Raw genomic sequence first — 12,440 nt, 5'->3', positions numbered from 1 at the left:
GCACGGCCGGCCGGGCACTTGGAGGAGCTGGAGTTCCCCTGGGGCTGGGGGAGGCAGAGGAGGTTTGCTGTGCGTACAGCTTGCAGTGCACAGGGAGTTACAGTTAAGGTGAGATTTGCCCTCTCCTCCCCAAATCCCCCCTTGCTAGATTACGTAGGTGAGCTCTTGCATAAATAAAGGGTAAACTTTCTTGGTCCTGCTTGGGTTTTTGCACTTGTCTTCTTGCATGCCATGAGGAACTATTGCTCCAAAGCATTCCAATAACCGTGGAATTTAACAAAAAAAAAAAAGTGTCTAAACTGAAATAGCTCTTGTTTTTTCCAGTTGTACTGATCACTTTTTAGCTTGCTTAGGTAATTTAACCTACTTGTGATTGTGTTTTTCTTCTCTAGGCGTGTGCCACTCTGTTCAGTTATCTCTCTCTTTTAAATACAGGGAGACTGCATTGCTCATTGACCCCAAAAATTCCTGTTCTTCATCTCGCCAGTGGGTTGCTCTGGTTGTAGGACATGAACTTGCTCATCAGTGGTTTGGAAACCTTGTGACTATGGTACCTAACAGTTACAAGTTCTTCTAGTTTTCTTTGAAACGTGCTTCATATCATGTGCTATTTAAAGTGTCCCTTAATAACATCTTGGGCATGTTATGTTATTATTTTTTTTTAATTTATAACTAGTGCTTTATTATCACTCTCTTCTTCACCACTGTGTTCTTTAAAAGTATTTTTAGACTTTCTCTGTGTGAAACATTGTTCAGTTGTTTGAGTACTGTTCTAGTTAGAGTTGTGCCGGTGTTCCATGCAAATGATTTTGGCTAGTCAGATTACTCAGAGGCAGTAATCCAGTTTTCCTTTCAGGTAGGCATGATTCACTCGTCAGGCTTTCATACCAAGGCACATCAGTGCCAACTCAGCATCACAAATCACTCTAGTCCACTAGCTGAGAAGGTGCTCAGTAGTAACTTATGTGAATTATTTCAGCTATACGGGAAGCCAGCTGTCTGAATGGTTTGATGTTTAAGTAATTTTAGTGGGAACAGAAGCATTATGTGAAGCTGCAAGACTGAAATCTGTAAATAAGCTCCATTTAGTGCTAAAAACTGAAAGCTGTATCTGTCAGAGTTTCTGCTGTTAACAAAGCTTCAGCTTACTCTGTTAATTAGATCTGACACTCCTTATCCCCAAACCCCACAAATAGATGTTTGAATCCAAATATTTCACAGGTTAGGAAGCTTCTTGTATTGCTAGAAACCAGCGTGTTTGGCAAAAAAAGAACATCGCCTCTGGAGCCCCGAATCTGCACTGTTCTGGCTTTCAGGCTGCTTAAATGAAGTGTGAGTGGGTGGAAGAAAACCACCAATATAAATATTAACGCTCAGCAGAGGTTCTCAAACCTTTTCACAGTGCTGTGCCTCTTAAAATCTAGTCAGCCGTGTTCTTGTTTGTGATAGCACAGGTAGCTTCCATGTGAGAGCAGTGCAGAGCAATTTATCTTCTGTGGTGCAGCTGTGAAAGGTGAAAACATATTTCAGAGTTACTTCCAAGTTTCTGGAAAGTCAGCCCTTTCTCCTCTATCACCTGAGATGCTTGCACCAGCCTCAGCGTCACTGGTTTAGTTTGCCAGTACCAGGTCTTACTGGGCAGCACAATGTACCAGTTCCTCTATAGCAAATATAAATGAGATCAGAAGACTTTCAGGGGAAGAAGTAGATTCTTGAGCACTTGGGTTGCATGTGAGACGAGGGACAAAAATGGGGACGAAAAGATTTAGATGTCCAAACATCGCTTGGGAATCTGTTCTGCAGTTGCAGTAATCCTTTGGCACCAACCTTTGTATTAGAACCTTGACCTGGAAATGGATGCAGTCAGAAATGTAAAAGAAAACCAGATAGTCTTCGCTCTTAAAATAAAGCTGGGCTTATCTGCCTGGAGTTCCAGTAACAGCTTTCCTTATTGAAATTTCACTCTCCCTGGGGTAAATGTCTCGTTCATTATAGAAGCAGTAGTGCTCTGTAGAACAGCTTACTGGGCTGATTCTGCGTCCTGCTTGGTTTATTTACTGAAGGGTCCATATCGTCACAGCCACGCTCTTCTGAATTAAGCACCACACTTAGGTTTATACGATGGTAAGTGTGGTTATGAAAAGGGTGTTTTCATCCTTGCTATCCGTAGCTTGTTTCCTTATCTCTCCTGCTTCAGTTAGATATTAGAAATGAAGGGAAAAAAAATAAACATCAATGTAACATGCACATTTTAAACGAAGCCCATCCTTGGCTGGGTGAAACCACTTTTAGCTATTCAGTAGATTTCAGGTTTCCATAGTCTGGAACACTTCTAGATTCCAGGTTTTCTACTGTATGTAAGCATGTTTGTTAGCAACAAACAACAAATTAGTTCTCTGCAGCTGATCTTATTCAGCTTGAAAACGATGCTCTTGTGTTGGCCACAGTTCTGCTGCTTTGTGGAACCGTGGCCTTGCATATCACTGACTCAGCTTCCTAACCTAGATAACATTCGTAGTAGTCATTCATGACAACTCCCTCAGTGGCTCTGCTCTGACCTCTAGTCTAGTCTGGGAGTTTCACTTGTACCTCCATGCTCTCCATGCAGAATTCCTAGGACTTCAGGCAGGGGAAGACTCTGCTAACCACTATGCTTGGGCTGTGGGCTTCTTTATAGGGAGGAATTTGTGTTTACGTGTATTACCTTTTCTGATTTATGCTACACTAGGCTGTTAACAGCTTACCTTTTCTGCAAATCTCTTGTTGATTAAGTGACGTTTCTGGAATTCTGTAGTTAATTTTATTTTATTCTGCCTTCTCGTCTTTCCAGGAATGGTGGACCCATCTCTGGCTGAATGAAGGATTTGCCTCCTGGATTGAGTACCTATGTGTAGATCACTGCTTCCCAGAGTACGATATCTGGACTCAATTTGTTTCTGCTGATTACACGCGAGCTCAAGAGCTTGATGCCTTAGACAACAGCCATCCTATTGAAGTAAGATTTTTTCTTTGTTCTAGTCATCTCTCTTTTTTCTTGTCAGCTGGATGTGAGGTTTTTTTCCTATTGAGAAAAGAGAACTGTGCAGTCATTCATAATGCAAAGGAAAATCTGAAGTTGCATTTACGCTTTGTGGCTTTTCCTTTGTTAGTATTTCTAATATTTCAAAAGTGAGGTTTGAGGGTTCGATGATGGCTTCTTCAGGAGTGTTCCTGCTCTACTGACTTGAGATGGCAAAGTGGGTGCAGATTCCACTAAGACAAATTGGGGATGGATATACGTGTGCTTTCTTCAAAGAGAAAAGTCAGCTCCTTAAGCAATAAAACAAGCAAAATCAAAATCTTGTGGCAATTGAAATTGTTCTCACTGTTAATTATCCTGTTTACCACAGGTTAGTGTTGGCCATCCATCCGAAGTGGATGAAATATTCGATGCTATTTCTTACAGCAAGGGAGCGTCTGTAATCCGAATGCTACATGACTACATTGGTGATGAGGTAAAAAGATTGTTGTCAAAAAACTAAGTGTAGCTTGCCAAATCTTTTTACAGTAAAAAAATAAAATTATACTATTAAATGTATGTATTTTATATTTTGAAGGATTTTCGCCAGTGTGGTTTCTGGGCTGTATTTGAATTTAGCTAGGAGAAATAAGAGTTTTATTTCTGTATTTTCCCCACTATTTCAGTACTAAAAGTTGGCTAATAAAAATATTTTAAGGTATTCTTTCTAGTAGCATAGTTTAGGTGGGAGTTAGATGTGCACACTGATCCTAGGGTTGTTTGGCTGGTTCTTGAATATAAATGCAGTGCGGAGGGAGGTAGAGAGGACATTCTGGTGCCATTACCTATTCAATTGTGTGTTCCCAGGACTTTCGGAAAGGAATGAATTTATATTTAACAAAGTTCCTGCAGAAGAATGCAGCTACAGGTAACTGATGATTATTACATGCTTAAGAAAACTGATTTCTGGAGACAAATTTTTTATTGCTAAATTGATGGATTCTTACAAAGCTGGTTTTCCAACTTGAGATAACTGAAATGCAAGGAAGTAATTGGCTTGTTTCCAGCTTTATACACTGTGTCACCTGCACAGCCAGAACTCAGCATCCTGTAGGGGTTCTGTATCTCAGGAGTGTGTGGATGAGGTAATCTGAAGGACGTGCATTTACCACTGCCAAGCATATATCTGAGTGAAGATTTAATTTAGAAGTAGTGTATCGTGGTTTGCTGTGTAAGCTTCAGCCTTTTGCAAGCTTTGTTTTGCAGTATCGATTGCGTATGTGATTGAGCAGTTCAAAGTCTGGTCTAACATCTCACAGTGCTTTCTTTACTTAGACCTTTTTTGTGCCTCAGTCACAAATGCGGAGGTGGAACATCGTGCTCTGTCAGCCTTTAACAGCCCATGTTGTTCAGTTGGCTCTTTGGCATAGTACGTGAAAAACCTGTGGAAAAGATGCTTCTGTTTATCACTTTGAATATTCAGTGTGTATTGATGACATTTTGTAGTTGTAATGACGTTTTCTTCTTCCCTCTCCTCATCATGGTTTAAGCTATTACCTTTTTCTTGCCCATCATCAGTTACAATTTGACAAAAAGGCAGTCAAAAACACGAAGGGCAAACTGGAGTCATAACGTAGCCTGCCACCCTCCGGTGCCCGTGTAGTGTCTGTAGTCGTGTCTGACACGGCAAGGCTCTGGGAGACCTCAGTCAGACTTTTCTTCTGCAGAGGACCTCTGGGAAAGCCTGGAAAAAGCTAGTGGTAAACCTATTGCTGCTGTGATGAATACATGGACCAAACAAATGGGATTTCCGCTCATTTATGTGGAAGCTGAACAGGTAAATTGTCTAGCAGTTCCCCATATAATAACTCTGTTTTTTCAGTACTCCAGGTCAAAGTCTGTGTTTAGATATGTTTAAGTTCGAATTTGGCAGTATCCAGTCACTTAAAAAATAATAATAATGATCTTGGACCAGGAGACATCGCAGTGAATTGCTGTTTAGTGACAGAGCTGATTCTGAAGGGAGGGGAGAGCGGCTCACTGGAGGAACCCAGTGGAAAGTGATAATGGAGTTTATCCGCAAGCGCTCTAGATCACGTGCTGGGAGTTTGCTGACATAGCCCGTTTGCTCTTTGTGTGTGAAAAGGGGGGAGGAAGGGAATATTTGACTTAGGTCCCCTTGCAGCACAGTTTGCTTCTCGCTCCAGTTTGATTATGCTTACTCTACCAGACTGAGGATTAGTGGCTAAAAACTGAGGTTAGACAAAAGTCTGACCAAAAAAAATCAATTGAGGGTTAGGGTATGTATGTTTTAACAATAACAGTGATTAATAAACTGGAATGAATTCTTGTGGTTAGCTTCTATTTGTGGAAGAGAATGAAAGTTTCTCCAAGTTTAAAAGTACACAGAAATAAAGAGTGATATACAGAAGCTGAGATTAGATGTGCTGGTAATGCCTTCCTCCTTTCGTTCCATGAATATTGAAATAAGCTGCAACTCTTTTGAGATCTGATTTGTTGTTGTTGTTATTATTATTTTATTTTATTTTTAGCAAGAAGAGGACAAAGTGTTGAAGTTAGTCCAGAAGAAATTCTGTGCCAGTGGACCATATACTGGTAAGATGAGTGCTAGGAGCAGGAGCAGAGTGTTCAGATGCTTTTGATGAATGCCTGAAACTGATGTCCAGTGTAAGACCAATGCTGCTATCTCAGGAGCTCTGTAAGCTGCTGGTTTTATAGTCGTGAATAAATAAAAATGCCTCATATGGAAGTCAGCTCTATTCTAAGACACAAATTCTGCCTACCTCCTCTGCTTATGGAAATTAAGGTGTTTGGCTTCAAAGGTGATTCAGATTTTTGGCTTTGGAGTCTAGGACTGCTCTTTTCCTTCAGGTTTTTGTTAATTTAAATTTAAGCAGACTTGCTTAAACTGCTGCTGAAACTTGTTTGAGCATCAGGCAGCTTTTCTCAGTGTTTGCATACCCTTTTTCCTTAGGCCTTCCTTTTTTTGGTTTCCTCTTCTAGGGGAGGATTTTCCGATGTGGATGGTCCCCATAAGTATTTGTACAAGTGATGACCCCACCTGTGCCAAAATGCAAATATTGATGGACAAACCAGAGCTGACCTTGGTTTTGAAAGATGTTAAACCAGACCAGTGGGTGAAGGTGAGTTGTCACAACGGCAGAGAACATATTCCTAGCAATAAGCTGGATTGTCGCTGTAATGTGCCCCTGCATTTCAATTTCCTCTTCTCTTTTTTTCCTTGCAATCTTGTATTTCTTGTGGAGGGGCCTTTCTGTGTTGCTGTTGGATATTGGCTGCTCTCTGTAATGCTTGCTTAGTGTGGTCCTTTCTCTCTTGGAAGTTTTGCTTCCAAGAGTAGTCCAGACGATGTAAACTGGAACATTTTAGGAGTGCAAGCCCAGAAAAACAGAGCACCATTAAGTAGAGGCAACTTTTGATTTGAAGTGCGGTGGCTTTTTCAGTATCCTATGGCAACCACAGTTTAGTTCAAGTCCGTCCTGAGCAAAAATAGTCCTGTTTATCTTTCATTAAGTGTGAAGGTTTTCAATGGGCTATTACCAGGCAAGTACAAATCTGCAAGTGAAAAAATTCACTGTTGAGATCTGTTGCAGACACCAGTCAGAAACAGAATTTAAAAACTGAAAGACAGCAGCTGACTGGGATTATTGCCATATGAACTAATGAGGTTGAAGAATAATTGTTTCTAAGCTGGAGCTGTACTCCGAGAGGTGACTCCATGAAATAACAGTAAGGGTTAGTCTCTTTTTCATTCTAAATCAAACCTTTCCGTTTAACTAACAGGAATATTGCAGCTGTCAGACCTGTGTGTTCCCTTCTGTCACCATATCTATCTGCTTCCCCCTGGTGACAGAGGGACATGTAATGAACAGCCCCAAAACCCACCCGTCCAAACAAGACCCAAATTTGATACTGCTGCCTGAGAAGGCAACGGTTCGGCTCAGTCCGAGGTGGATTTGTAGGACTGCTGCCTGCAAGGGTTGTCAGCCTGACGCTTTTAGTTAGTGCCACTGTCCTGAGGACTGGCAATTGGACTGACCAAAATTGTAGCACCAGCAAAAAGAGGGGCGACTTCCTGATGAGCTCAGCAATGTTTCTGGTTTATGTCTGGTACTGCTGTTCAACCCACCAAAGTACTTGACTGCCTACACTGAAATAGCAGCAGGTAGTAGCATGTAATCCATCAAACTTGCTGCCCATGACGTGCTTTTATGCAGGGCAGAGGTACTTGTTCTCCTTTCTTACTGATAGAGAATCATTTTCTTGAACTGAGCAAGTTGAGAGTGAGGTTACAAAAGATAAGATTCTAGCACCAGCAGTCTCCTGCATTTCATCTTCCCAGTACATCCCTACCCTTACTTCAGTTAGGAGTTACCCATAGAAGTTTCTCTTCTCTCCTTGCTCCTAGCCTCTGCTTCCTCATGCCAGCTCCCTCTCATCTTCTGTCTCTCTTAGAGAGCATTCCTTATTTCAAATTTTAGTGCGCCCTCTCCCTCCCCCCCAGCCTTTATTTTAAAATTTGGTTTAAATGACTGACTTCTCTGAACTGCAGTACTTTGAGAAACGTCTCACAGTACAAAACCAAAAACAAAACACACACACACACAAAAATAAATTATTTTTTGTTCCTTACTTTTAATTTTTCACTCTTTTGGTACGTTTCAGTTAAACCTTGGAACAGTAGGGTTTTACCGTACCCAGTATAGCCCTGACATGCTGGAGAACTTAATACCAGCGATCAAAGACCTCTCCCTACCCCCTGTGGACAGACTTGGCCTGCAGAATGATCTGTTCTCTCTGGTAAGCAACCTTTGCTATTCTGTCTAATAATGAGGGCTATAGTAGCTGCAGAAAGCAGTGCTTGTCAGCCTCCATTTCTGGAGGCAAAGCGCCTTTGGGATTACCGCATACATTTAACTATTAATTAGCTCAACAAGTTCTAACTTGTAATACAAGACTTAAATCCTGTGGAAGCAGTCTGTCTATAACTCCCATTTTATATGTAGGGATGTATTATTTTATAGTCTTATAAAATTAATTGTTTTGAGAACTTGCTTTCTTTTAACTCCTAAAAATAAGGATATTTTAATTACCCCCTCAAAGACTTAATCCAAGGCTTTATCAGCACCATGCGTTTTACCCAGTAGGGCTTGTTAAAGCTGGAGGAGGTGGCTGTTGGGGATTTCTACTGTTTAAAAGCAAGTTATTACCCCAAAAGCAGATGGTAGTAGCTCTGAACAATTAACTACTGTACTATGTATTTCAAATTGCACTTTCTTATTCTTGCTTGTTAGCAAATATATATATGTGGAAGCTTTAAAAATGTGGTTTTGATACCTTGCCTCTCTAGCTTCAAAGCTTCTCATTCACCATGGCTTAGAGGGTTTGAAACTGTAGCCTTGGTCACTTCCCAAATATTGCAAGTCCAGTGGGACAGAAAAATGAGTAAATAACACAGGAATACTGCATTAGACTCCTGTTCTGGTGTCCATTTTAATTATATTTTTATCATGTGAAGATAGCTTTGATAGTAAAAATTGATTTTCACCTATTTTTCTGTGCTGGAAGTTACTGATCCAGTTCCAGATTAAGCAATCTGTTTGGAGATGCTCATTGTAGGTATAATCAACTGTACTGAGCACAGAAGTGTTTCCGTGATGCTCTGAAGCAGTATTAAATTTTGCTGGCAGAGGTGGGAAGGCAGTACTACTTGTACTGTTTCACGAGTAGCAAGAAGCAAAAATGATTTCTGCAGTTTTACACTCTCAATTTAATGAAGAACAAAAACGAAGCCTCTAAATCTTCACAGTTTTTAGATAAAATAAGATTTTGGTGGGTGTAGTATCTGGCTGAGAATAACTCTGTAGGTTTGTTATCTCTTGCCAGCATTGCTGAAGTTTGGTTAAGTCACTTAATCTTGCTGTCTGCTTCCTGTTTGCAAAATGTGCTTATAATTACACAGCTGTCCCCTTGTGAAGTGCTTTTACCTGTGTGAGAAGCATGGTGTGCCCTGAGCACACAGCTGAGGTGCTCTCACCAGTGTCAGCTCACCTTGGCAGAGCCTCACAGGAGAGTTGGTGTGCAGGCTGCGCACACAGAAAAAAAAAATGTTAAGGCAATGAGCTATTAAACATCTCAATTCTGTTTGGAAGTAAAACTAACCTGTGTCTTTTCCTCTCCCAGGCCCGAGCTGGAATCATTAGCACTGTAGAGGTTCTAAAAGTCATGGAAGCTTTTGTCAATGAGCCCAATTACACCGTGTGGAGCGATCTCAGCTGTAACCTGGAGATTCTCTCAACTCTCTTGTCCCACACAGACTTCTATGAGGAAATCCAGGTGTTCGTGAAAGATGTATTTTCACCGATAGGGGAGAGACTGGGATGGGACCCCAAACCTGGAGAGGGTAGGAAAACTTACACTGCGAAATCCATTAGTGGTTTTGAAATGCTTCTGTGTGACTAAGCCATTGAGACTCTGGGAAGGGCAGAGAAGGAAGGAAGGGGAAGGTCTGAAGTAGGCATTTGGGGGTAATTTTATACTTAAACAGCCAAACCCCAAAACAATCCTCTTTTCTCAAGTGCAAGCTAAAATAGTGAAACTTTTCCCTACCTGGTCGCTGATTGAGTAAAAATTCTCTGCTTATTAGACTATGGGGATGGGAAGCCACATACATGCATGTTTACTTGTCATAGTTAGTCCTGTTGTAGACTCAAATGGTTATTGCTACCAGCCTAGCTCAGGTTACAGGCATAACCTGTTGTATTTGCTCCAGAATTTTCTTCTCCTGACCTTCTTGCTGTAGGAACATCAATGCATTCTTCCATTGGCACCGATGAGAGCGGGAAAAGTCCTGGTTTCTTTAGGTATCCCCAAGCACGTGGAAGGATTATTATACAGCTCTGCCCTGATCAGTCTACATGGAATTAAAGAATTACATTCATTAATTTAATTGCTGAATTGTCTCCAAATAATTGTGTTTTATCCTGCTACTCATTAGGTCATCTTGATGCCCTTCTCAGAGGTCTGGTCTTGGGCAAACTAGGAAAAGCTGGGCACAAGGCAACATTAGAAGAAGCCAGACGCCGATTTAAGGACCATGTGGAAGGAAAACAAATTCTCTCAGCTGATCTGAGGAGTCCTGTAGGTTATCACAAATTTTGATTCCAATGTTTTACGCACATTTACTGATGCAGAACAACTCTGGCCTCTAGGTGGTGTTGATTTTGGGGATTGGGAGACTGTTCAAGTGCAGTGCTGAACCTGAGCTGACTTCTGTTCATTTTCATTTGTTTATGAGCACCTTACATCCTCCAGTCTTAAAAGCAATGTGGGAAATTGTGCAGGGATCCTTGAAGAGCACTACAGGTGTCATCTTGGCCTCGCAGAGCACAAAGTCCAGCTGTGGTGGACATGGATTGGGTATATATGAAGTACTTGCTAGCTATTGCATGGTACAAAGATTCCTTGTTCTGTTGTTTTTCTGTAGTTGAAATTACCCAAATTATGCTGAAACTGAGGAAGAGGCCAAGGAGTCTTTAAAATTCCGTGTTAAAACAAAAGGTGTCGGTGCAGGTATTTTCCAGATCTGTTTGCCTGTCTGAAATCTAGCCTAAATACGTAGAAACAGATTGTTGTTGTAGAGCCCTTTCATCTCTACTGTCAGCTCTGCTTTGCATTTTTAAAAGTGATTTGTGAGGGACTTTCCTTGTTTGTGCTCTCTCTTAGGTATATGTAACGATTTTGAAGCATGGAGATAGTACTACTTTAGATACCATGCTAAAGGTGAGTGCACACCCTTTTGTTAGCACTGCCAGCTTATGCAACGAAAAGCTAAAATTCTACCCTACAAGTTCATTGTAAGACGTGGTTTATCTGCAGACAGGCCCAGTCGGATGTTTTACTGATGATGTGAACGCTAGGACTTGATTGTGGTTTTCCTTGGTCCTTGTGTAGCGTGAAATTGCCACCTAGTGGATTGTTGCATCTCATTTTAGGATTATTTTTCATTGCTCAGAGGCACGGCTCTACTTGACCTTATATAAACAGCGGTGAAGATCAGTTTATTACTATTGGTACTTTCTGCTGATGGATGTGTAATGAGGTCTGTAATGTGAATAGCTGCAGGATTATTCATGAACATGTTCAATTTGTCCACGTACTATGCCTGAAGACTAATTGAGAAGCTGTAGTGTGTGCAGCAACTTCAGTAGTGCTAGGTGAGAGGAAGCCTTTTAATACCATGTGCTAACATTGTTCGCTCTGGTTTTGAAGCTTCACAAGCAAGCAGACATGCAGGAGGAGAAGAACCGCATTGAACGAGTCCTTGGAGCCATCTCCCAACCAGAACTGATTCAAAAAGTTCTCACCTTTGCACTTTCAGTAAGTTATTGGAAAAACCTGTTGTTTCCTTATGTCATGAGAATATGTGCATTCAGAGCACTTGGTGACAGAGCACTGTACTCATATAATGAAGGGAAGGAAGAACAGTTTCAGCAATTAAGTCTGATTCGTATCTTAAAGTCTTTGGAGAAAAAACAAAACAAAAACCAAAACAACCACAATATCCTGGATATTCAATGTAGAAATGCATAAAGCCAACATGCTGTATTTGTTGGAACAATATCGAGTATTTGTCCACATTCTCCCCTTCAGGAAGAGGTACGTCCCCAGGACACAGTATCTGTTATCGGTGGAGTAGCTGGAGGCAGCAAGCAGGGGAGAAAAGCTGCTTGGAAATTTGTAAGGGACAACTGGGAGGAACTTTATAATCGATACCAAGGTGGATTCTTGATATCCCGACTAATAAAGGTACGTGTGGTTGTGAGAAAAGTCCTGTCCATATAGCAGACCAAAACTAAGGTATATTTGAAATGTTAACTGCCTACCCTTGCTTATTTTTTTTTTCCTTCAGCTAACAGTGGATGGATTTGCAAATGATAAAATGGCCGCAGAAGTTAAGGTAAGAATTTTATTTAAATAGATCATTAACTTCATCTGTGACAGACGTGGCGTGCTCTGGGCTGTAAGCACCTAATGGAAGAGCCACGAGTTCTGTGTGGTTTTTGGTTTTCAACTGAACAGAAGCTCTGCCTCTGACGACACTGACTGTTGGGTAGTCCCTGAATCGTGTTCCTTTTGCTTGAGTTATTCTGTTGAAATGTCTTAAGTCAGTATTTTCACAGACTAATATGCAGCTTTTAATGATTTACATTTCATTAGTCTTACTGATTTAAATTTTTATAAAATGCAGCAGAGTTTGTGGCGTGGATTCTAAGACTCCTTGAAAGATAGCCTTTAAAGGTAACTGTGGTAAATTCCATAGTTGTTACTGCCTCTGTAGGAAGCTGAGGCTTACACCACCACTTCGTTCCTCCCCAGACTGATACAGCACATGTTGTGC

At 41.1% G+C, this 12,440-nt stretch overlaps 1 protein-coding gene across 1 annotated transcript in view; it reads left to right on the top strand.

Annotated features, from left to right (window-relative positions):
• NPEPPS (aminopeptidase puromycin sensitive) overlaps positions 1 to 12,440 on the top strand; it is a 35,355-nt gene that overhangs the window by 20,146 nt on the left and 2,769 nt on the right. The window contains exons 9-22 of the mRNA XM_084301267.1: positions 436 to 550; positions 2,831 to 2,995; positions 3,390 to 3,494; positions 3,866 to 3,926; positions 4,726 to 4,835; positions 5,551 to 5,614; positions 6,023 to 6,162; positions 7,706 to 7,840; positions 9,224 to 9,443; positions 10,038 to 10,180; positions 10,766 to 10,822; positions 11,312 to 11,419; positions 11,693 to 11,848; positions 11,952 to 11,999. Coding sequence (XP_084157393.1) covers positions 436 to 550; positions 2,831 to 2,995; positions 3,390 to 3,494; positions 3,866 to 3,926; positions 4,726 to 4,835; positions 5,551 to 5,614; positions 6,023 to 6,162; positions 7,706 to 7,840; positions 9,224 to 9,443; positions 10,038 to 10,180; positions 10,766 to 10,822; positions 11,312 to 11,419; positions 11,693 to 11,848; positions 11,952 to 11,999 — 1,627 coding nt within the window. The remainder of the gene's footprint in view (positions 1 to 435; positions 551 to 2,830; positions 2,996 to 3,389; positions 3,495 to 3,865; positions 3,927 to 4,725; positions 4,836 to 5,550; positions 5,615 to 6,022; positions 6,163 to 7,705; positions 7,841 to 9,223; positions 9,444 to 10,037; positions 10,181 to 10,765; positions 10,823 to 11,311; positions 11,420 to 11,692; positions 11,849 to 11,951; positions 12,000 to 12,440) is intronic.

Source organism: Netta rufina (genome assembly GCF_964035555.1).
Source record: "Netta rufina genome assembly, chromosome: 24".
NCBI classification, from domain to species: Eukaryota; Metazoa; Chordata; class Aves; order Anseriformes; family Anatidae; genus Netta; species Netta rufina.
This window is presented reverse-complemented; position numbering and strand designations above follow the sequence as displayed.